The sequence below is a fragment of the Humulus lupulus genome, chromosome 4 (genome assembly GCF_963169125.1).
Source record: "Humulus lupulus chromosome 4, drHumLupu1.1, whole genome shotgun sequence".
Lineage (NCBI taxonomy): Eukaryota > Viridiplantae > Streptophyta > Magnoliopsida > Rosales > Cannabaceae > Humulus > Humulus lupulus.
The window spans coordinates 26,519,030-26,544,792 of record NC_084796.1 but is presented as its reverse complement, the minus strand read 5'-3'; the positions used below and the strand labels follow the sequence as shown (position 1 = coordinate 26,544,792).

General features: G+C 42.3%; 1 protein-coding gene and 1 long non-coding RNA gene across 2 annotated transcripts; both read left to right on the top strand.

Moving 5' to 3' along the window:
* Positions 1-1,556: 1,556 nt before the first annotated feature.
* On the top strand, positions 1,557-2,456 carry LOC133832016 (putative disease resistance RPP13-like protein 1). Its single transcript, XM_062262410.1, has one exon. The coding sequence runs from the start codon at positions 1,557-1,559 to the stop codon at positions 2,454-2,456; it is 900 nt and encodes a 299-aa protein (XP_062118394.1).
* Positions 2,457-2,945: 489 nt separating this feature from the next.
* On the top strand, positions 2,946-5,191 carry LOC133830247 (uncharacterized). The gene is made up of 3 exons (XR_009891970.1): positions 2,946-3,117; positions 3,525-3,687; positions 4,387-5,191. It is a non-coding gene; the product is annotated as an uncharacterized LOC133830247 (long non-coding RNA).
* The last annotated feature ends 20,572 nt before the right edge of the window (positions 5,192-25,763 follow it).

The following is a 25,763-nucleotide window of genomic DNA, read 5'->3' as shown; positions in this document are numbered from 1 at the left end:
TATGTGACCAGTGCCCAGTACCACTGCCGATCTTGACTAATAAGTCACAGCTTCGCAGTTGATACTAACACCTTTGCCAAATCTGACTAATGAGTCAGTACCATGCACAAATGAGCAACATTTGCTAAGTATTCCATAATCAATTCATGTCCACATTTATACATCCAACATGCCTCATGAATAACCATGCATGTCACATTTAGGGTGCAGTTTTCTTACCTCTGATTCGAGCTAGAATGAACAAAAGAACGACCCTTGAGAACGGTTTATCTTTTAGTCCTTTAGCGGTTACCTAATCATAACACATTATAGGATACCATCAATAACATGATAATCAAAGGTTCTCAAACCAATATCTAGCCTCCAAGAGATCAATCCAAACTAATCCAAGTAGTAAAGACACTCCCAAGGCCTAAAACTAGGTTCCCGGGGTCAAAACGAGCAAACGGGGCTAAAACTGGGCAAGGGCTGCGGCCCTAGCACCTTGGGCCGCGGCCCTAGAGTTCCCTGAGGCAAGGGCCGCAGCGCCCTCCATCAAGGGCTGCGGCGCCCAGCAAGCACAAAAGCTCCACCTGCTTCTTCAAGGCAAGGCCGCGGCACCCCAAGAACAGGGCTGCGACCCTCAACTCTGGGCCATTCCCAAACATGTTTTTAACACTCCAAAGCCTCCAAAATCATACCTAAACATTCGCCAATCATCAAAACAAGATTCCCAAGCTTCCCAATGCACCAAAACCCTCAAAACCCAAGGTTCAAACGAATCGAAAACTCAACAATTCACAAAGTCCAATTCAAAGCTTAGAAACTCTAAAAACTCAAAACTTTAAACTTAGATTACCTTCAATTAGGTTGTTTTCTGTCAAATCCTTCGGTCAAGAAGCTTCTAACCTCTCCTAGGATCGCTAGGCCTCGATCCTCGCTCGATTCCGACTCCTAGAACTCAAGATTTCTTCAAGTATGCTTCGGGTGGCAAAAGTGAACTAACGAAGGAGAACGAGAGGTTTTCTAATCGTACGTTCTATCTGACAGCTACTTCAAGCTTAAGTAACCTCAAATAAAACCTAATGCTCGGGGTCCCGAAAACACCCCCGGGGACATTATAGTCAAAACCTCCATAATTTCACCCTGATCTCAAATATTCCCAATTTATCATCAAATAAACATTCCTATTACCCCAAAATTGACCCCGTTATGACAAAACCGCTAATCCACTAATAATGACCGTATCATGTCGAATAGCTCGAATATATATCCATAATAATGGAATCTCATTCACAAATCACATCATGCACCCAAATACACAAATTACCCTCAATGGGCAAAATTATCAAAACAACATAATATATCAAATGTGGACCCACATGCATGCATATATCATTATATCATAATACAATTCACAAAAACATGCATATATTTAAGGTAGTCTAATACATTTAAGGTATTTGGACTTGTCTGCTACTGAAATCGAAGAGTTACATGAGTCAGTTTGTAGTTTGTACCATTTACAAACTTTATTGTTGAGATGGTGTGGAAAGCTTTCTCAATTACCAAGGAATATGGGAAGACTGATCAACTTGCGTTACTTAGATATTACTCATGTGCCTTTGAAAGAGATGCCGCAAGGAATCAGTCAGATGAAATGCTTGCAATTCTTATCAAAGGTAGTATTGAGTGACAAACATAACGATGACGTGTTCAAAATTACAGATTTAGCAGAGCTTGAACATCCAAGCGAAAACCTTTGCATTTTGGGTTTGGAAAATATTAATGATGCGATGGAGGCTTCAAAGGCTAATTTAAAGGATAAGAAGGACCTTACGAAACTGACTTTGAGCTGGAGCTATGATGTTGTTGATGCTGATAGTTCACAAAAAGAATTAGATGTACTTGACGCACTTCGACCTCATACAAGCTTGAAGCATCTGGAGATTAGAAGTTATAGAGGTACAACATTCTCGAACTGGATTGCAGATGATGCATTTTCTAATTTAGTATCAATTAGTTTGAGCAATTGTAAAAGCTGTTGTTATTTACCACCACTTGGACAACTAGCTTCTCTCAAAGATCTCACAATTAATGGATTTGATAGTGTGTATTCAATAGGTGATGGGATCGATAGCAGTGTTCCTCTATTCACTTGTTTAGAAAGATTACACATTCGAAATATGTTGATGTGGAAAGAATGGTCATTTGGTACCGAAGCAATTCTTCAAGGAGGTCAAATATTCCCTCTTCTAAAAGAACTTCGGCTGTATAATTGTCCCAAGCTTAATGTTGGCTTACCCGGTTATCTTCCATCATTAGAAAGACTCGGTATCTTTGAGTGTGAAGAAATGGAGTATTTGCTTCCGAGAACTCAACAAACTGTCACAGACTGTCCTGTGTTGGAGTCACTTCTAGATTGGGGTTGGGGATCGCACTCCAAAGTAAAGGAACTTTCTCTATGGAACACATAAGTGCTTTTTGAGAATCGTATTAAATGGGATCTACAGAAACTCTCATGTTTGGAACGCATAGAAATCACAAGATGGGAAGATGATTCGTTTCTCGATGAAGGGCTCCTTCCGATCACTCTTACTACTATTGAGATCGAAAATTCTAGCAAACTTGAGACCCTAAATGGAAAGGCTTTTCAACAACTATCATCCCTTACGTCCTTGACGATTGGAATCTGTGAAAGCCTCCGGTGCTTGCCAGAAGAAGGGCTGCCTACTTCTCTTACCGAATTACATATCTACGGATGTCCTTTGCTAAATCAACGATGTGAAAAAGGAGGAGAAGATTGGCCTAAGATTCAACACATCACACATCTAACTATATATCCAGGTACATTTTCTTCTTTTTACACATTTATTTTATTGTACCAATTGCAAAACCAAATTTAGTTATACTTATTATTTTAGTTTTAAAAGTTATATAAAAATATTGCAATGTGTGTATTCTGTTTTAATTTTCAAACTATACTAAAGACAGAAATATTTATTTGTTCTGTATTAATGAACATAATGAACCATTTCTTGTACTAACCAGATGATCAATGGGTCGGATGAGTTGAAGGAATGAACTATATCGAATGGTTGTAAAGTTGATGATTTGGTGGAGTATCTTTGTGGCCACGTAAGTTCATTTTGAGTTTTTCTTTTTTTTTTCTTTTAAAAAATAAATGTTAGAGCTTTATATTAGGAAAGATATGAAGTTAAATAGATTAAATACTCATTTATGTTCATGTAGGTTTCCACTTTTTTGATACAATTTTGTTTAGAATGCTCAACTTTGCTGAAGCCTTTCTACACTGGATGTAGGGTCTTTATTCTTTATTGGCCTAACCCAGTATAATTCTTGTTGTCTAATTTATTTAGTTTTTTTTTTTTTTTTTGCACTATCTGCCTCTGATCTGATGTGTGTTGCTGATTATTTAAGCTTTGGTGTATGTTTACATAGCTTAGTTATTCTTAAGTTAGTTTTGGTATACTTTTGCTATAAATTGGTCTTGCAATTAATCTAAACAATATCCTCTGTTTCAGGTAGAACTATTGTGATAAATATCATGTAGTATAGTGACACATGTAGGCTATTATGGCACATTAGAAGAAAATAAGTTATGATTTCACTTTGATTGCCTTTTCTTGAGAAGTGAAGCTTTAAAACTCATGAAGGCCAATACAGGAAGAAGGAGATCTTGTATCTGTACGTATAACATTGATCTGAAATATTTTTGAGATATTAATGTCAGCTTCTTTTTATTTAGTTTAAACCATTCAACTTGTTGAAGGAATTATAATCTCATGGCCAAAATAAGAATCTGTGGTTGTGAAACACAAAAAAGCATCTCCTCTTGAATCATGGTTTAATATATATATATATATATATATAGCTTGACCATCGTTTTAATACATTTTCTTATAAACAAGTTTCCTTTAAACAGATTTTGATTTTGACATTGCCACCAAAAGCCAAAGAGATGTGAAAGTGACAAACTTGAAAAACCACTGAAATATGTATTGAACCAGAGATATGAGTAGATTATAGGATCAACTTTTACCCTGTTGTTGTTCAATTTCATAATGTCACATTTACCAATTGTTAAATCAACCATGGTTGTATATTATCAGGTTATGTTGGTTAGAAAGCCACAATTGTGGTTTTATATGGATAATTTTTGGATGCTATGGCATCGGATTCAATGTTTGATATTAGTGACATATAGTAAATTCACATGGTGTCCTTTAAAATATACACGATGGAATGTCAATCCATTTAGTGGATTTCATAGCATTTTTAGATATTAAACTTTTATGAACGTAATCTGCTCTATAGGATTTTATGTTCGTTTTGTTCATGTATTTTAACTTGGTATGCTAAACAAATGAATCTGTCTTTCTGAAGGAATTTCCAGTGCATGGACATTTGACAAGAAGCAAAAGCTGTGGCAAAATGGCCATACCATGTTCTATTTCTAGGAGTGTTGAACTGAAAGTGACACAATTCCACAAAATGATTAGGAGATTAATCAAAATGGAAAAATTTATGAGATGCCCAAGTAATGAAAAATCCCTCTGATCATCCATAATCTACGTTTAGAATGTGTCCTCCTCTACCAACAAGCACATGTACTTGGATTCTGGCTCCATTAAATCAGTGCAAGCTTATGTCAAAAAGTGAAGTTGTGTTTTAATCTGTAGCAATGATAGGCTTCTGGAACTGGCAAGAAGCAACAAAATTTTCTGATGGTCTGTCCTTGGTGAAGTCATATCAGCTTCTTTTGCTATTGATAATGCCATAGTTTCTGCTACTTCTTCTTTGAAAGTGATTGGAAATAGGTCAAATCTGATCTACAATCTACCTCCGCCGTCCAGCTTTGGAATATTTCATCTTGCATTGTGGAAGATCGCTCGAATCTTCAGTCGCTTTGCTGCCCTTAATATCACCAAATGGACAGCTGATTCTGTTTTTAATGATGCTGAAGAGTGTTGTGAATGACTCTTTGTTTATTTTATTTTCGTTGATAACATGAACATTCATTGTTTGCTCTATGACTTCAAAATATTTGACTGAGATATGTATTTTATTTTCAATGAAGTCCCATTTGAGATTGCTATTGTGTTTTTCGAATCAATTCACAATGAAAAGTTGTTTATAATTTTAAATAATTTTCTGCAATTGACTATCCAATATATATCACTTTCCTGCATTGTGTGATTTAAGCAGGTTTAATACGTGGCCATTTTTTTCCACATTTGAGGCCTGCAATGGAGCCACAACAAAGTTCATAAAAGCAATGAAGCACATGTGAAACCCAATCTCTCCATCTTCTCCAGTCTACATAGTTATAAGCTTTCGCATTGAGGCACTCAAAACCCACCTCCTCGGTATGAATGCACTTTGCTCTTCAGAGATCAGACTCCTAAGTACTTTCTCTCAACATGTTAGTAAGTATTTTGGCAGTAATCTTATACAATACATTACATAAGCTAATACGTGTTAGGATTTATGTCATAAAAGCATGTAAAAACATTTTATTGATTTAAATAAAAATACAATTTTATTATATTTGAATGATATAATTATTGTTTGAATAATTTTATATGAATATCAAGATAAATTTTATATTCATTTATGATGATATGATCTTGTATTAGTACGAGAGAATTAATATTATATACAATGAATAAAATAGTTTGTAACATATTAAAGTACGAAATCTTTAATGAATGGTTACTAGTATGGTTTACTAAACATGCGGGATGTGAGCAATCTAGATTCAGATTACTGATATTAATAGACATCTTGGTAAATGTACTGTATATAATAGAGTTATATATAACGGGACCAAAATGAATTATTTATCTCTATCAACTTACCGATTGCCATAAAAATTCAATTCTTATCATAATAGATGATCATTTGTAGATCATCTAAATCATGAGTAGTCATGAACTTATGTTTGTACTTATTAGATCTTTTGATTCACTTGGTAAGGTTTCTTAGTATAATGAGGCTAATAACTTTTGTTTTGGAGATTCAATATAATGAATGGCTAGGGGCATGATTTACAATAATAGAATTCATAATTTTCTAAAGGAACGAATATTGGTTCCTTTAAGTGTTAATTATGGAACTGAATAGTTATTGAGCTCAAATCTATAATTTGATTATAGATTAATTATTTGCTAGTGAATTAATAGTACTTAAGGAACAAGAGGTAATTAGAAGGGTAAAACGGTAATTTTGACCAACTCTAATTAACAAACCAATAATTGGATGGCAAAACTACATTTATTGATTATATCGATGAACTACAAAGAAAACTCTATAAATATAATTCTATAAATACTTAGAGTGCAATTCCATATTTGTAACGCCCTGGTTACCCCATAACAGTTACGGTGAACAGTGAGCCGGAAATTTGACTCGCTACCCGAGTCCTTTGGTTAAAAACGTGATCTAAGTGTCATTATCAGGTTAAGGTGAAAACCAGTAAAAAGGAAAGGGTACATTTCATTAAGTAGATAAACTGCTCATGAGCCTTTTAAAATGTTTACAAGATGTCCATAATACAAAAGAGTCGCTACAGTTTCAAATTTACAATCCCCGCCGGCCTAAGCGGCAAAAGTAGGGTAAACCCCTAGTCCCTCTGAGAACTCCTTGACTGTGGCGGTCAAGCGGCCCTGTATGTACATCACATCGCCCAAGCTCTCCACTCAGGGTTGGTTAAGCTTTTCCTTTCCTTTACCTGCACCATGTAGCACCCATGAGCCAAGGCCCAGCAAGAAAACACAATAAAACATGATATAATATCAACAACGTTCATAATAACCATTCAGGACTATCAGTCCAACAAATAGGTGACAATAGCCAAAAGTCACAGTAATGAGCATCGCTCCCTCTAGCCATGTGACGATAGGGTCACCAGGGCTTAACTGATAGGTGATCTCTCTCATAAGCTTGTTCAGGATAGGTGCATGGTGATTGGTCACCAACATAACCTTCCTCACGACTCTAGAGTCGAAACTATGGACAACGTCCCTTAGCCACGTGACAAACGGTCACCGGGGTCATACACCATGGCTATAGTCATTTGGTCGTAGACCAGGCAAGCGCTTATAAGTTCTTCGACCTTAGGGTCGGTCCCGCATTAATGCTATAGAGCCATTCAACGCTTGATTCTCGACTTTAGAGTCGGTCCCTGACTAGTCAGTGTCTCAAACAGGTAATCAGCGTTCAATAGCATTTAATATGCACTCCATGTCCACATATATTAACCAACATGCCTCAAATATCAAACCATGCATGTCATATACCTATACAGGGTGCAACTGTATTCATACACCGTTTTCTTACCTCTGGTTCGAGTGAGAATTAAAATATGAACGACCCCTGAGAACGATCAACCTTTAAATTCCTTGACGGTCACCTAGTCATAACCAAAATATAGGATTCATCAATAAAAATGATAATTGGGGGTTCCCAAACCAAGATCTAGCCTCCGGGACATCACACATAACTCAACTAGGTACTAGGTTCAACCCCGAGGCCTAAGGTTTGAATCCCCAAGCTAAAAACATGCTTTTGGCTAAATCTGCCCTGATGGGCCGTGGCTCACCCTCCTGATAGGGCCATTTTCACATTTTAAGCCATCATAGGCCGCGGCACGCCATAGACAGGTCGCGGCTCATTTCGCAAAACAGCCAAGAAACCAGCACGCACCAGCCAACTCTCCCCTGCGTTTTCCCTTGGAACTAACCCTTCGAACCAACTCCAAACCTCCTCCAAACACTCAATTAAACCCCCAAATAACACCCATAGCTCACCCTCATCAAACCTCAATCAAAACAACACAAAAACCCCCTTTGATTCACACTTCCCACATCAAAAACCATGAATTGGAAACTAAAACGAAAACAGAGCAACACCTGAAACTAGTGACTAAAACTCACCTCAAATTCAGATTTGAACCTTCTTCAATGGTTGAATCAAGTCCACCAACCCAGCCTTTGAGTTTCCTAGCTTAAAACCTCTCCTAGAGCTCAAGAACACCAAAGGAAATATAGAGAAGGATGATGAAAAAGATGGTGTACGGGAAATGAAGAAGCAAACCCCTGTTTCTGTTCTGTTTAATCTTTATCCTTCTACAGCCAACTAAAGGGTAATATTAATCCCCTCAAATGACCAAAATACCCTTAAGCCACCCAAAGCCTCTAAAACCACTTCAAGGGTAAAATTGGTACTTTCCGCTTATCCCGTTAATCATAATTAACGCTTCCCAATTCCCGCTAATCTCAATATCCTCAAACACCAATAATTTATATCCCGTTACCCTAAAATCCCCGGTAACGCTATAATCTCAAATATCACCCCGAGACTCACCCCGAGCCCCGAGCTCAAACCTGTTATGACCAAACCGATAAATCATGTTTAAGGATCGTCTCATGTCGAAATACTCGAACCAATCCACATTATAATGTGGGCTCACAATATATCATTAACACGCAAGCAAATATTCAATTATACCCTCAACGGGCCAAATTACCAAAACACCCCTGTAAACAAATGTGGACTCACATGCATGCATTTAACATCATATTATAATATAATTCTCATAAACATGCATAAACACATTTAATGGCATAATTAAACAGTTATGGCCCTCCCGGCCTACTAATCCAGCCATTAACCATAATAGGAAATTCGGGGCATTACAACTATCCCCTCCTTACAGAAATTTCGTCCTCAAAATTTACCTAAACAGCTCGGGAAACTGACTCCGCATATCAGACTCCAGCTCCCAGGTCGCCTCCTCGACCTTGTTGTTCCTCCACAATACCTTAACCAAAGGTATTGTCTTGTTCTTGAGGACTTTATCTTTCTGATCAAGTATCTGAACAGGCTGCTCCTCAAAGGAGAGATCTGGCTCAAGCTCCAGATCTTCATAACTCAAAACATGTCCCTCATCAGATACATACCTCCGAAGAGCGGATACATGAAATACATTATGCACGGCCGACAACGCCGAAGGCAAAGCTAGCCTGTAAGCCACTTGACCAATCCTCTCCAGGATCTCAAATGGACCTACAAACCTGGGACTCAGCTTGCCTTTCTTCCTAAACCTTCTCACCCCTTTACATGGCGAGACTCTAAGGAAGACATAGTCTCCTACCTGGAACTCCACATTCCTGCGTTTGGGATCTGCATAGCTCTTCTGTCTACTCTGAGAAGTAAGCATCCGAGCTTTAATCTTATCAATAGCCTCACTGGTCCTCTGAACCGCCTCAGGACCTAAGTATCTCCTTTCACCTGCCTCATCCCAATGAATGGGAGATCTACACTTCCTACCATACAGCATCTTATAAGGTGTTACTCCAATGGTAGATTGATAACTGTTGTTGTAGGAGAACTCTATCAAAGGCAGATACTTACTCCAAGATCCACCGAAGTCCAGCACACATGCTCTCAGCATGTCTTCCAAAATCTGAATTGTCCTCTCAGATTGCCCATCTGTCTGAGGATGATAAGCTGTACTGAACTTCAACTGTGTCCCCATGGCTTTCTGCAAACTCCCCCAAAACTTGGAAGTAAAAGTGGGGTCCCGATCTGACACGATCGACCTAGGTGCTCCATGGAGGCGCACGATCTCTCTCACATAGATATCTGCATACTAATCAACTGTATAAGTGGTCTTCACTGGCAGAAAGTGAGCTGATTTGGTGTAGCGATCCACTATCACCCAAATAGAATCATGCTAACCAGTAGTCTTGGGTAAGCCCACCACAAAATCCATTGTGATGTCTTCCCACTTCCACTCTGGGATATCCAGAGGCTGCAATGACCCTGCTGGCCTCTAATGCTCAGCCTTGATCTGTTGACATGTCAAGCACTTAGCCACATACTCTACTACATCTCTCTTCATCCCTGGCCACCAATATAGCGATCTTGCATCCTAATACATTTTTTGTGGTGCCTGGATGCAAAGAGTAAGGTGTAGAATGAGATTCATCCAGAATCTCTCGCCTCAATGCAGTGTTTAACGGAACACATATCCGCCCCTTATACCTCAACAAGCCTGTCTCAGACACTGAGTAATCTCTGGACGCTCCAGCCAGAACATCCTCTCTGATCTTGATCAGCTGTGGATCACTCAACTGACCTTCTTTGATTCTCTCCAACAACGTAGACTGTAGCGTAATGTTATCCAATTGGCCCACCAGTAACTCTATACCAGCTCTGGTCATATCATCTGCTAACTCTCTGGCTATCAGCCTCATACCATGAATCTGTCCCGGACCCTTCCGGCTCAAAGCATCAGCTACCACGTTGGCTTTTCCTGGATGATACAGAATCTCGCAGTCATAATCTTTTACTAACTCTAGCCAACGCTTTTGTCTCATGTTCAGGTCTTTCTGGGTGAAGAAGTACTTCAGGCTCTTGTGATCTGTATAGATCTCACACTTCTCTCCATAGAGATAATGCCTCCATATCTTCAAGGCAAAAACCACAGCTGCCAACTCTAAATCATGAGTGGGATACCTTTTCTCATACTCCTTCAACTGACGAGAAGCGCAGGCAATAACCTTCTCTGATTACATCAAAACACAGCCCAAACCCTGATGAGAAGCATCACAGTAAATCACAAACTTCTCTTGATCTGTCGGGAGACTTAGAATCGGAGCTGTAATCAATCTCTGCTTCAGTTCCTGGAAGTTGTTCTCACATTTATCTGACCACACAAATTTCAGACTCTTGCGTGTAGCTCAGTCAATGCACCCGCTATCTTCGAAAACCCTTCCACGAAACGCCTGTAATAACCTGCCAATCCAAGGAAACTTCTAACCTCAGAAGCATTCTTTGGCCTTGGCCAATCTTTGACCGCTTCGATTTTCGCTAGATCTACCTTAATCCCCTCCTTACTGACAATGTGTCCAAGAAAGGATACCTGAGACAACCAGAACTCACACTTCTTGAATTTAGCAAACAGCCTGTGTTCTCTCAATCTCTGTAGAACCAACCTCAGATGTTGCTCATGCTCTATCTCAGTCTGAGAATATACCAGAATATCATCGATGAAGATGATCACAAACTGGTCTAAATAACCCTTGAACACTCTGTTCATCAGATCCATAAAAGCGGCAGGGGCATTAGTCAATCCAAATGACATAACTAGAAACTCATAATGCCCATACCTGGTGCGAAAGGCAGTCTTCGGTATGTCTCCCTCCTTGACCCTCAACTAATGATAACCAGAACAAAGGTCGATCTTTGAGAATACCTTCTTACCTTGCAACTGATCAAACAGATCCTCTATCCTTGGCAAAGGATACTTATTCTTAATTGTCAACTTATTCAGTTCTCTGTAATCTATACACATTCTCAGAGAACCATGCTTCTTTTTCACAAACAGAACTAGCGCACCCCAAGGTGAGAAACTAGGTCTGATAAAACCCAAGTCTAACAGCTCTTGCAACTGTACCTTTAATTCTTTCAACTCAGCTGGGGCCATTCTGTATGGCGCTCTAGACACTGGCTTCGTCCCTGGTGCTAGTTCTATAACGAACTCAATTTCCCTATGTGGTGGCAATCCTGGCAAATCCTCTGGAAACACATCCAGAAATTCACAAACAAGTCTAGTATCCTCTGGTCTCACTGGCATGACCTGAGTGGTATCAACCACACTGGCTAAGAATCCAATGCAACCTCTTTGCAATAGATCCTTGACCCTCAACACAGAAATCATAGGAATGCGAGGTCCATGCACAGCGCCAACAGACACAAAAGGATCCTCACCTTCAGGCTCAAAGGTGACCATCTTCCTTCTGCAGTCAATAGTTACCCCATACTTTGCCAACCAATCCATACCCAGTATCATATCAAAGTCAGTCATAACTAACTCTATCAAGTCCACTGACAACTCTCTGCCCTCCACTGTCACTGGCAAAGATCTGACCCATCTCTTGGATACCACTAACTCTCCAGTGGGTAACAAAGTACCAAATCCCACAGCATAGAATTCACAAGGTCTACATAATTTATCAATAATGCTACTAGCAACAAAAGAATGTGTAGCACTAAAGTCAATCAACACATTATAAGGGATTCCAGCACTAAGAAGCTGACCTGTAACAACTGAGGGGGAAACCTCAGCTTCTGCTTGAGTCAACGTGAACACTCGAGCTGGGGCCGAGCTGTCCACCTTCCTGGGTTCTTCTTTCCCTACCTGAGGGCAATCTTTCTTAAGATGACCCACTGCTCCACACAAGTAGCAGGCCTTTGCCCTACACTCTCCCAAATGGCGCCTCTTGCATCTAGGGCATTCAGGATGAGTCTTCCAGGCTTCACTACCCCCAGGACGACCCATTGTAATACCACGGGGCCTCCTGTCAGGACCTGGAACTGGGAAGGTATGAGGAGCCTTCCTCTTCTGATCACTAGGGCCAACACCCTTATCAGAACCCACAAATGGAGGAACTGTCCTCCTGAAATCCTTTCTGGTTGCACTGTCACCCCAGATCTTAGTCTCTACACTCTCAGTTGTGAGTGCCTTCTCAACCACCTGTGCGTAGGTAATAACCCCCGCCACAATGGTGATACGTACATCACGGGCTAACCTGGGTTGTAGCCCCTGGAGGAACCTCTATCTCTTGGTCCCATCAGTGGGCACCAGTTCCTTGGCAAACTTTGCCAAACGGTCAAATTTTAAGGCATATTCAGTAACTGATAAGCTTCCCTTAACTAGCCTGATATTTTCTCAGCTTTAGCTGCCCTGATGGTATCATTGTAATACTTTTCATTAAACAAGGTCTAGAACTCCTCCCAGCTCAGGGCGTTCACATTCTTGGTTTGGGTAATCACTTCCCACCAAATATGGGCATCATCCCGAAACATATAGGTAGCACATGCCACCCTCTCACTACCAGCTACCCTCATAAAGTCAAGGATAGTGGTAATCATGCTCATCCATTGTTCTGCCTTGGCAGGATCTGCACTGCCCTAAAAAACAGGAGGTTGTTGCTTCCTGAACCTTTCGTAAAGAGGTTCCCATTTATTTCCTACCTCAGGCAGCTGCCCAGCTACTGGCACTGACACAGAAGGTGCCTCTGAAACACTAACCACTGTAGGCACTTGTTGTTGTCTCAGGAGACGAAGCTCCTCTCCTTGTTTCAACACTATTGCTTGTAAGTCATTAAACAACTATTGCCAGTTTGCAGGATCTGGCTGTGGAATCTGAGACTGGTCATTTTCTTGACCCTGGCTGTTATTATTATTATGGCCCTGATCACTCTGGCCAGCTGTAGTATCTATCTGTTCTGGATTCATTCTTATCTGATACTGTAATGCCCCGGATTCCCTAATATGGTTTAACGACGTGAATAGTAGGCCGGGAGGGCCATACTTGCTTAATTATGTTATTAATTGATAAAATGCATATATATGTTGATTATATTATAATATGATGTGAAATGCATGCATGTGAGTCCATATTTTTAATTACAGGGGTGTGATGGTAATTTGGCCCGTTGAGGGTAAATTGTTTACTTGGATGCATGTTGGTGATATATTTTGAGACCACATTATAATGTGGGTTTGTTCGAGCCATTCGGCATGAGATGATCATGGTATGTTAAATATCGGTTTGGTCATAACAGGCTTAAGCTCGGGGCTCGGGGCTCGGGGTGAGTCTCGGGGTGTTTTAATGATTAGAATGTTACCGGGCATTAAAGGGTAACGGGATGTGAATTATTGGTGTTTGAGAATATTGAGATTAGCGGGAATTGGGAAGCGTTAATTATGATTAACGGGATAAGTGGAAAGTACCAATTTTACCCTTGAAGTGATTTTTGAAGCCTTAAGTGACCTAGGGGCATTTAGGTCATTTGGGTGGATATATGTGAAGCTTTAGATGGCTGTAGAAATAGAACAGAAAAACAGAGTTTCATTTCTCCTTCCCGTACATCCATTTCTCTCTTTTCTTCTTTGGAGTTTTTGAGCTCAAAGTGTGGAATCAAGCTAGGAAATCAAGGGGCTAAGGTTGTAGACTTGGTTCAGCCATTGGAGGAGGTCTAATTTCGGATTTGAGGTGAGTTTTAGTCATTGGTTTCTGGTTATACTCTGTTTTAGCTTTGAGTTTTCAGCTTGTAATCATTTGGTGGATAGCTGGAAATAAAGGGAGTTAGGTTGATGTTTTACTTGGGTTATGATGAGGGTGAGTTGTAGATAAATTTTAGGGGCTAAATTGAGTGTTAGGTTGGTGTTTTGGATTGGTTTAAAGGGCTGGTTCCAAGGGAAAATGCAGGGGAGGTTTACTGGTGCGTTGCTGGTTTTAGGCTGAATTGGGTAATGAGCCGCGGCATGGCATTGGTGAGCCGTGGCCCATGGTGCCTGTCAGGGTTAGGCCGCCTCTGTTTAGGGGCGCGCCGCGGCGTAGCTAGGGCGAGCTGCGGCCCTTAGGGCAATTTTGGCCAGAATGGAGTTTTTAGCTTAGGGATTCAAGCCTAAGGCCTCGGGGTTGAACCTACTACCCGGTTGAGTAGTGTTTGAGGTTCTGAAGGTTAGGTTTTGGTCTGGGAAGCTTTTATTATTCATTTTATTGATGGAATCTCCTTAATTGGTTATGACCAGGTAACCGCTAAAAGACCAAAATGTTGATCGTTCTCAGGGGTCGTTCTTTTATTCATTCTAGCTCGAACCAGAGGTAAGAAAACTGCACCCCAATTGTGACATGAATGGATATACATGAGGCATGTTGGTTGAGTAAATAAGGACATGAATTGATTGTGGAATACTTAGCATATGTTGCTCACTGGTGCATGGTACTGACTCATTAGTCAGATTTGGCAAAGGTGCTAGTATCAACTGTGAAGCTGTGACTTATTAGTCAGGTTCGGCAGTGGTACTGGGCACTGGTCACGTTGCACTGACTTATTAGTCAGAGCGGCCTTGGCGTGTTAACGCAAGCCATCAAAGATTAGATCTAATCGACTATCTGCATTGAATGACTCAAAGAGCATTAATGCCAGACCGACCTCAAGGTCGATGAAAGAAATAAGCGCTTGGAGGCTAGTGGCTTACCCAGCAGCCACTCTCCCACTTGAAACAGTGACATGCTTGTCAGTCACTCAGTATGGTTTACCAGAACCTGTTGAAGGCTAGTGGCTTACCTAGCAGCCACTCTTCCATTTGAATTAGTGACTTGCTTGTCAGTCACTCAGTATGGTTTATCAGGACCTCATGTGATGTTCACTCATTTGTTTGAAAGCTTTATGCTCAGTGTGATTATAATGATAATCATTTGATAATGTTTACATATAATGTTATGTTTTCTTGTTGGGCTTTGGCTCATGGGTGCTATGTGGTGCAGGTAAAGGAAAAGAAAAGCTCACCTAGCCTTGAGTGGAGAGCTTAGGTGGTGATGTGTACATATGCGGCCGCTTAACCACCACGGCCAAGGAGTTCTCAGAGGAACTAGGGGGTTTACCCTATTTTTGCCGCTTAGGTCGGTGGGATTGTAAATTTAAAACAGTAATGACCATTTTGTACTGAGAACAACTTGTAAATGTTTTGATTAGCTCTGCAGAGCAGTTTGTAATGAAAATATCCATTTCCTTTTTATTGGGTTTATACCTTAACCTGTTAATTACACTTAGAGCACGTTTTTGACCAAAGGACTCGGGTAGGGAGTCAAATTTCCGGTCCACCGTTCACCGTAACTGTTCTGGGGTAACCAGGGCGTTACAGATACCTTGCTGAAACATTAATCAATACCACCAGTCAGGTAGTAATAACTAAACCTCTTGCTGCCTCACGATCCAAGAACAAGCAGACAATTATCATATTCCACAGTAATTCAATATTCACAAGCAGATACATGTTTATGGCACTCAACACTCAGCATGTATCACATAACAATTCACAATATTTCAGGGGCACAGGTTCAACACAGTTTCTCATGCACACAGGTAAAGCATATGCACCACATTTAGGCAGTTATGCACATAACTACATAAATAGTTACCAAACCATGAGTCGAGCTTGACTTCAGTGATGTGTGTACATGTCCAGCCAGTCTACAGGAACCTTAACCTTGGCATTGCTCTGATACCAAGTTGTAACGCCCTGGTTACCCCAGAACAGTTACGGTGAACCAGAAATTTGACTCATTGCCTGAGTCCTTTGGTTAAAAACGTGATCTAAGTGTTATTAACAGGTTAAGGTGAAAACCAGTAAAAAGGAAAGGATATGTTTTATTTAATACATAAAACTATTCATGGGCCCACAAGAACATTTACAAATTATTTACAACTCAAAAAGGTCATTACTGTTCCAAAATTTCAAACCCTACCGACCTAAGCAGCAAAAATAGGGTAAACCCCCTAGTTCCTCTGAGAACTCCTTGGCCGTGGTGGTCAAGCGGCCGCATATGTACACATCACCACCTAAGCTCTCCACTCAAGGCTAGGTGAGCTTTTCTTTTCCTTTACCTGCACCACATAGCACCCATGAGCCAAAGCCCAGCAAGAAAACACAGTATTATATGTAAACATCATCAAATGATTATCATTATAATCACACAGAGCTCATAGCTTTCAAACAAATGAGTGAATATCACTTGAGGTTCTGATAAACCATACTGAGTGACTGACAAGCAAGTCACTAATTCAAATGGAAGAGTGGCTGCTAGGCAAGCCACTAGCCTTCAACAAATGAGAGACTGATGGGTAAGTCTCTACCTTATCAAGTGAGTGACTGATGGGTAAGCCACACAAGCGCTTATAATGTTTATCGAACTTGAGGTCGGTCTGGCATTAATGCTCTTTGAGTCATTCAATGCAGAAAGTCGATTAGATCTAATCTTTATTGGCTTGCGTTGAACACGCTAAGGCCGTCCTGACTAATGAGTCAGCGCTATGTGACCAGTGCCCAGTACCACTGCCGAACCTGACTAATAAGTCACAACTTCACAGTTGATACTAATACCTTTGCCAAATCTGACTAATGAGTCAGTACCATGCACAAGTGAGCAACATTGCTAAGTATTCCATAATCAATTCATGTCCACATTTATACATTCAACATGCCTCATGAATAACCATGCATGTCACATTTGGGGTGCAGTTTTCTTACCTTTGATTCGAGCTAGAATGAACAAAAGAACGACCCTTGAGAACGGTTTAGCTTTTAGTCCTTTAGCGGTTACCTAATCATAACACATTATAGGATACCATCAATAACATGATAATCAAAGGTTCTCAAACCAATATCTAGCCTCCAAGAGATCAATCCAAACTAATCCAAGTAGTAAGGACACTCCCAAGGCCTAAAACTTGGTTCCCGGGGTCAAAACGAGCAAACGGGGCTAAAACTGGGCAAGGGCTGCGGCCCTAGCACCTTGGGCCGCGGCCCCCAGAGTTCCCTGAGGCCTTAGAGCCCTGCAACCGAACGATATACGGCTTCTCTGGAGAAGGACTTGCCCCCGCCGGATTGATCAAACTCCCAGTAATGACGGGTACAACGCCTGCAACAAGGACATTACTCGCCACTTTTGTAGTGGTCGATTGTCCCTCGGCGTACAATGCCATTATTGGAAGGCCCATAATGGTTGATCTACGGGCCGTCATCTCTATGTGGCACTTGGCCATGAAGTTTCCAACAGATGCGGGGGTAGGACGTGTGTTGGGAAACCAGAAGGAAGCCAGGGAGTGCTACAACGCCTCAATCACAAAGGCGAAGAGTGGAACGTCGAAGAGCGCTACCTCAGATAGGTTGCAGATGGCAGTTGATACACAAGCCCAATCCGGTGATGAAGTCACCAAATAGGGTGTTGCCCAAAGTGAGGATAGAGATTTGGATCCTCGCTTTGGGGATTTTGAAGAAAATGTTGGACCCGTCGAGGACCTGGAGGAGGTCCAACTCGACAAAGAAGACCCGACCAGAGTCGTAAAGGTTGGGAAAAACTTAGAGCCTACCACGAAAAACACACTGGTGGAATTTTTGCGAAAGAACCAGGAGGTTTTCGCCTGGTCGCATAAAGACATGGCTGGGATAGATCCCGCAGTTATCAGCCATGTCCTGAATATAGACAAGACCTTTCCACCCGTGCAACAAAAGAGAAGGCTGCTCGATAAAGATAGATCAAGAGCCTTAAAAGAAGAAGTCGAAAGACTAAAGGAGAATGGGTTCATCAGGGTGGCATTTTATCCATCGTGGGTCTCCAATCCAGTGCTGGTTCCCAAGCCTAACGGCAAGTGGCGGACCTGTGTGGATTTTACAGACCTCAATAAAGCCTGCCCAAAAGATTGCTTCCCACTCCCAAGAATCGACCAGCTGGTCGACGCAACTGCAGGACACGAGATCCTCTCATTCATGGATGCATATTCAGGCTACAACCAGATTAGCATGCATCCCCCTAACGAGGATCACACCAGCTTTTGGACCGATACTGGCTTATACTGTTACAAAGTAATGCCCTTCGGACTGAAAAATGCAGGTGCGACTTACCAACGGCTAGTCAACCACATGTTTAAGGAGAAAATCGGTGTAAACATGGAGGTATACGTGGACGACATGCTGGTAAAGTCTAAGAAGGCAGAAGGACATGTGAGGGATTTACAAGAGTGCTTTGATGTATTAAACAAATACCAGATGAAGTTAAATCCCCTCAAATGTTCCTTCGGAGTTGGATCAGGGAAATTTTTGGGGTTTATTGTAAATTCAAGAGGAATCGAGGCCAACCCCGACAAGATAAAAGCCCTGATCGACATGAAATCGCCAGAAAGGATCAAAGATGTACAAAGTTTAACTGGGAGAATCGCAGCCCTAAGCAGATTCATTTCAAAATCAACAGACAAGTGTGTCCCTTTTTTCAATCTACTTAGGGGGAATAAGAAGTTCGAATGGACAGGAGACTGTGAGCAAGCTTTCCAGGCCTTGAAAGCCCATATGGCACAGCCTCCCATCCTATCAAAGCCAATTGAAGGAGAAACTTTGTTTATTTACCAGGCGATTACTGAAGTTGCTGCTAGCGCGGTACTAGTGCGAGAGGAGGAAGGCGTACAAAAGGCAGTCTACTATGTCAGCAAAAGGCTGATCGGGGCAGAATTGAGATATCCACCAATCAAGAGGTTAGCATATTGCTTAATCCTGGCCTCTAGGAAGCTACGCCCCTACTTTCAAGCCCATCCTATTACAGTTCTAACTGACCAGCCCCTTCGGCAAGTCCTCCAAAAACCAGAAGCGGCTGGACGATTATTAAAATGGGCAGTCGAACTGGGGCAGTTCGATATAACCTATTCACCGCGAGCAGCAGTCAAGGGACAAGTCTTGGCCGACTTTATTGCAGAGTTCACCGAACTCCCAGACAGCGAACAGTGCGAACAGCCTAAAGCGCCTAAGCCTCAAGACAAAGCTCCTTCATGGAAGTTATTCACGGATGGGTCATCCAATGAAGCCCACGCTGGAGCGGGAGTGATATTGATAACGCCGGAAGGGCATCGATTTCACTGCGCCATCAGGTTTGACTTCACCGCGTCAAATAATGAAGCAGAATACGAAGCACTCCTCGCTGGGTTGAGAATGGCGAAGGATATGAGCATAAAAACGCTTGATATCTACAGCGATTCACAGCTAGTGGTGAATCAAGTCCTAGGAGAATATCAAGCGCGAGGCTTGAAAATGGTGGCCTACTTAAATAAAACAAAAGACCTGCTGGCCCAGTTCACGAAGTACACCCTCCAGCAAATCCCGCGAGACCAGAATTCAAACACAGATGCCTTAGCCAAACTCGCGAGCGCGAAGGATGCTGACACTTTGACATCGTGCCAGTAGAGAGACTGAGTAAACCAAGCATACAAGCGGTCGAGTCCAGTATGGAGATTCGGATGGAAGATACATGGATGGCACCTTATTTAAAGTACCTGACAAATGGTACGCTGCCAACAGATGGAAACAAAGCCAGAACTCTACAAAGGCGAGCTGCTAGGTACATACTGGTTGATGGTGTTATGTACCGAAGAGGGTATTCCTTGCCACTACTCAGATGCGTTACACCAGAAAAGGCTAAGGAACTCATGAAAGAGGTGCATGAAGGCTTCTGTGGGGATTACGCTGGGGGGCAAAGTTTGGGAAAGAAGATTCTAAGGCAAGGTTACTTTTGGCCAACTATGAACGAGGATTCGATGGAGTTTGTACGAAGATGCGATAAATGTCAAAGGTTCTCCAAGATTCCACGAGCAGCTCCAAACGAATTGAAACAGATGCAAAGTCCGTGGCCTTTTGCAGTATGGGGGATAGATTTGATTGGATCCCTACCTACAGGGAAAGGCGGAGTAAAGTACGCAGTCGATTACTTCACCAAATGGGCCGAAGCTGAACCACTCGCTACCATCACGACCAAGAAAGTCCTTGACTTTGTTATCAAAAACATTGTCTGTCGATATGGTTTGCCTAGAAAGATAGTTTCAAACAACGGAACCCAGTTTGACAGCGATTTATTCACCGATTTCTGCGAAAAACATGGAGTCATTAAAAGCTTTTCTTCAGTTGCACACCCCCAGGCGAATGGGCAGGTCGAAGCCGTGAATAAAACTCTTAAAGACACCTTGAAGAAGAGGCTTGAAGAAGCTAAGGGAGCGTGGCCAGAGCAGTTGCCTGAGGTCCTCTGGTCGTATAGAACGTCTCACCGAACAGCGACAAGACATACCCCATTTTCCTTAGCCTATGGATATGAGGTGATGTTGCCTGTCGAATTAGATCCCCCCTCATATCGACGTCTAACATACGACCAGGACCAGAATAGCCAACTGATGATGGAATCCCTAGACTCGATTGACGAAACACTGGAGAAGGCCCAACTCCGAGTTGCTGCATACCAACAAAAAGTCGCCTGGTACTTTAACTCCAAAGTTAAGGAAAGAAAATTCAACGCCAGAGACTTGGTGCTACGAAGAGTTTTCTTAAATACCCGCGACCCCACTGCTGGAGTGCTTGGACCTAATTGGGAAGGACCTTACCAAATTGAAGAAGTCCTTCATCCGGGCACCTACAAACTTGCATGCTTAAATGGAGATCTCGTTCCGCGTTATTGGAATGGAGAACACCTGCGCAAGTATTATCAGTGAACAGTCCTTTTTAAAGGACTGGCTTGTATTAATTCTTTCTTTTTACAAGTTTAGCAAAGAGGGTTAGCCACGCTATATGGCTAATCGCTCGTATTTGTAAGATTCTATTTCAGAATCACTCGTAAAGACATGTTTAGTCCATTTTTAATACGAGATTATAAGGGATTGTGTGCAGCCAGTCATTCTTGCCAACCTTTGTGAATTTATATTTACAAATATTTGTTCATTACGTGTGTTGTTTTGCTGTATTACAAGTATTATTTTTCACCCGAGCAGAAATGTTCGAACAGGTCGTGGTCAAGGCAAGTGATCAAGGACCTAAAGCTCCTCGATCACTTGGGGGGCATATAAGGCACATCGATAGCAAAGCATACCATGAGGTATGTAAACACATGAACAAAATGAGTGAAAGCATGCTAAGGTACTTAGAATATTTTTCAAAATTTATATTTTGTTAAATCATGCCATAGTACTATGCTAAGGTCGGTCATACGAACAAATGTTATAATAAATGAAAATGTTATAGCATCATGCAATCTTTTACACCGCAAGCATCACTGCTTGGATGTAATTGTTCAAGTAAAAGAGAAAATATTTACTGCTCGTGCAGCAAAGTTTAAACTAAAAATATTGTCTTTACATCATGACCCATGGGTCATGTAATCAAAAAAAGAAAGAAAAAATAATGGAAAAGCTCAAGAGGCATTTGGGACCGGAGGGTCATTAGCGGCATTCTGGTTGACAGCATCCTCAACAGCCCCTTCTTCTTCAGCACCGGCCAGGCTTGGGGAAGCAGGGATCCTCGCTCTTGCCTCCTCTTCAGCCAGTTGGGCAGCGCAGCGAGCCAGCTCGGCAGCCCTGACATCCTCTGAAAGATAGCTGAAGTCGGCTCCCTGATTGTGTTTCCAGAAGTTGTAGAAACATCGGAGCGTCGTCCTCTTATACCTTTCCAGATTTTTGGAGTTGTCGAGCTCTAGCTGCTTTACTTTGCTCTCAAGAGTGGCGATGGCCTCGTCCTTGGGCTTAAGCACCTCTTCCAATCTTCTGATTTCGCGAAGGTGGGTGCGGCTGGCATCTTGATAGTCCTGCCTCGACTTTATCGCAGCTTCCTTTACAGCTTCAGCCTCCGACAACTTTTTCACCGCAGCGTCCCTCTGTTGAACCATCGCCTCCAACTCCTTGGCATGCCTGGCCTCTGCAGCCGAAAGCTCCTCGGTTGCCTTCACTTGGTACCCCTCAATGGCCTTTGCCCTAGTCTGCTCTATGGTGGCTTGGGTGCGGGTGCGAGCAGTGATGGCGGACAGCAAAGCCTGAAGACAGAGGATAAGAGTTAGAACCTGTGGCAAAGACTAAAAGACTAAGGCCAAAAGGATTAAAGAAGTACTTACGCTGGCTATTTCGTTCAAGGTCCTGTTCAGGATCAGGTCGACCGTCATATTTTCTGCCTCAACCATTGCATCCTTGACGCGGTCATTTTTCCCGATGAACGCAGTGCGGTCTTTTGCTACTCGTATGGCACGGCTCGAGAGTTTGGCCCCAAGGGTCTCTTCCCGCCTGTCTTATTCCCTGCTGGGCGCAGCCGGAGGAGGGTTCTTTGGAGCCGGTGGAGGGATCTTTGGAACGGGAGGAGTCTCTTTCTCGGCAGGGGCCGAAGGATGAATAGAAGTTTGCCCAGCTGGCACGTCCCTGGGAGGGTCCTCTGTTCGACTCTTCTTGGCCGGTCTCTGGCTTGTTTCGCCGGTCTGTCTCCACGACGACTTCCTTTGGAGCTGAGGAACTTCTTCTTCCTCCTCAGCATTGTATAGATCGAAGACGTTGGGAGTGGCCATATCTGCACACAAGAAAAAACATGCAATGGGTAAAGATAAAAGCAGATGAAGACTATCTATCAAAACGAAAAAGAAGGTCACAAAGTTAGTACCCGAGCTACAACTACTGGTCGCTATACTATTGACTCTATTAGTCATACACTCACTATCTGGCACGAAGAAGTTTGGCCCTAGATTTGGAGTATATGTAAAGTTTCCATCCCTGTCAAACAGATGACAGGGAATTGGCAAACTATTTAAAAGTAAAATAATTTTACCGTTCTCATCAGAAGATTCCCCCAAGTCCACAACTGGCTCTTTGGCCTTTTGTTTCCCCTTGCCTTGGGGAGCAGAAGGCCTTTCTGCGGAAGGATTGCCCGTGGGCTCCCTGATTGTAACCCCCGTTGGCCTCCTCCGAGGAGGGGACGCAGGAGGTTGCTGCTCGGGAACCCCCTCGGCAGTGGCATCGTCTACCATGGACCCTCTCGTTTCATGGCGAGGAGCCAGGAGGCCAGAAAGCCTCAAGTTTTCATCGGTAACCAGGGACTTGACGCTTTTTTCTGCGTCTGTCATCCTGGCCAGTCTATTGGACCTCAACACCATGTCTGGTGTTGGGGTCGGACGTAACCATGGGCCTGAAAGACAAGGTGCAGTTTGAGAAAAATGAAAGGAAACTCTTTGATTAAAAGTATCGACCAGTCAAAGACAAGCAATTACCTCCTCGAGCGAAGGCCAGGTTGTTGCTGGTTATGTCCGGTGTAAGGAAGTACTCCTTACTGTACTGCCCCACGTTCGATATATGCGTGGTGTCACTCAGGAACGTCCGGTTGGTCTCCTAGTGACAGAAGTGGAAGAAACCCGTTCCATATTATTGCGGGTTGGATTTAAGGTCAAAAAGATAGTTGACCTCATGAGGGGTAGGTTCTGGCCATTTCTTAAGTTTGTACAGGATATAGAGTGCGGCCAGCATTCTATACCCATTTGGAGTAATTTGGAAGGAGGCGACGCCGAAATAATTGGCCACCCCCTCATAAAAAGGATGTAGAGGGAGGTAAGCCCTCGCCTCTAAGTGATACCCAGACCAGGCACTATATATGCCCCCAGGGAGGTTAGCCCTTTGGTCCGCGGCAGGAATTGTAATGGAAACCCCTATAAGAGGGTATTTCCTGAAGTAATTAGCAACCATTCGAAGGGTCACTGAGCTGGTCGAGGAAGTATACCACTCGACATCAGGCAGATTCTGATGCCGAGGGCGGGCCCTGGTTTGGATATTAGGGTTAGGAGCAGGATTTTCTCGACCACTGGTCGAGGGAACCCTAGCCTACGAATCAGGCTGGGCAGGAAGGTTTGGACTGTTTTCAGACTCAGGCCTTTTCTTGCCTAAGGATTTGGAACGGGCCATTTGAGGAGGAGAAGGACGAGGTCTAGTAGAGGATCGTGAGAAGGGAATCTCGTAAACTCGGTCGGCTGGTTGTTCTTCACCCTCGAGCAGCTGAACGAGAAGGTCGTCGTTGATGGGCCGTTCACCTCCCCACAAATCTGGCATCAATGTCTGCAAACAGAAGAATGGGGAGGTGAGGATAAAGAGTTTTTAAAAGCTTTTTAGAATAACGCTGGTCGAGTATAAAAGCCAAGCTTTTATACAACAACATTCTAACAAAAAGCTAAGTGTTCCATACGAACAGTTTGAAAGACAGATCAGAGGGTGAAAGTAAAAAGTTTTTCAAAAAAGCTTTTTCAACTCCCCTTAGGGCGGGAAAAACCTATTTTCCAAATAGCCTAAAGATCAAAATTTTACTTCGATTTTACGTCCTAAAAGTATGATCTTGACTATTAAACTAACTCGTAACCCTTTTTTGCCTACAAAACATTCTACTCACAAACATCTCAAACCAGAAGCAGATGGACTCAAACAGTCAACATACAGAAGCATGCACCACGAAAATTTGAAGCATAAGAATTCGAAAGCTTACCAAGAAAATGATCGTGGAGATGGAAAAAGGGCCTTCGGAGATCAAGAAACTCTTGGTCTGAGTCTTGAAAATACAGAAGAAACGGTCTCCGAGGACGATTAAAGCTCTGGTCTTTAGGGTTTCTTGTGAAGACAATGGCGTGTGTAAAAAGAAAAGGAAGATTTCGAAGGTATTATATAAGTTTGTCTGTGGCATTAAAAATGTGTAATCATCAGTTTCCCTTTTTCGAAGTATGGGGAAGCGGAATGGCCGTCGAATTATTTCTGGGGAACCGAAAAGGCGTGATTAGACAGAAGTAGGTTACTTTTTCCAAGAACACACGAAGGGTTCTGACACGTAAGGCGGGGTTACCGAAGAGTCGTTCGTTCAAAAGTTTATTTATTGCTCATGATAAATAAACTTGGGGGGCAAATGCTATCCAAAAAATTAGCATTGATAACGTGGCAAGTGATCCCTGGACACGTGGCTGACACCTGGAAAAGTTCTGCTAGAGTATCGACCAGAAGACGCATTAGAAGCAGTAAGCAGCCCCGTCTTACCTGCGACCAGTCTGGTCGATGGTTCCACATACAAAGCAACATTACTGTGAAGATCTTTGTAGATCCTGAATTTAACTCACACAATCTCCTGAGTATCCGATTATTCAGGAAAGAATATCTGTAACAATCTTTTGTAATCCCCCTTGAGCCTATAAATAGCAAAAGATAGCTCAAGGAGGGGGACTTTTGACTTTTTTCATTTGAGACTAAAATAATTCTTCTAGTGATATTGTATTGTTCTTGAGAGGTTAGTGAAACTCATTGAACCCTTGTTCTTTGATCACTCCTTTGGTTCTTAAATCAACAACAGTCTAAGTGGACGTAGGTTATTACCAGATC

What these genes read in the sequence shown, in the direction of transcription:
- LOC133832016 (XM_062262410.1), top strand. Translation starts at nt 1,557, where the DNA reads ATGGGAAGACTGATCAACTTGCGTTACTTAGATATTACTCATGTGCCT.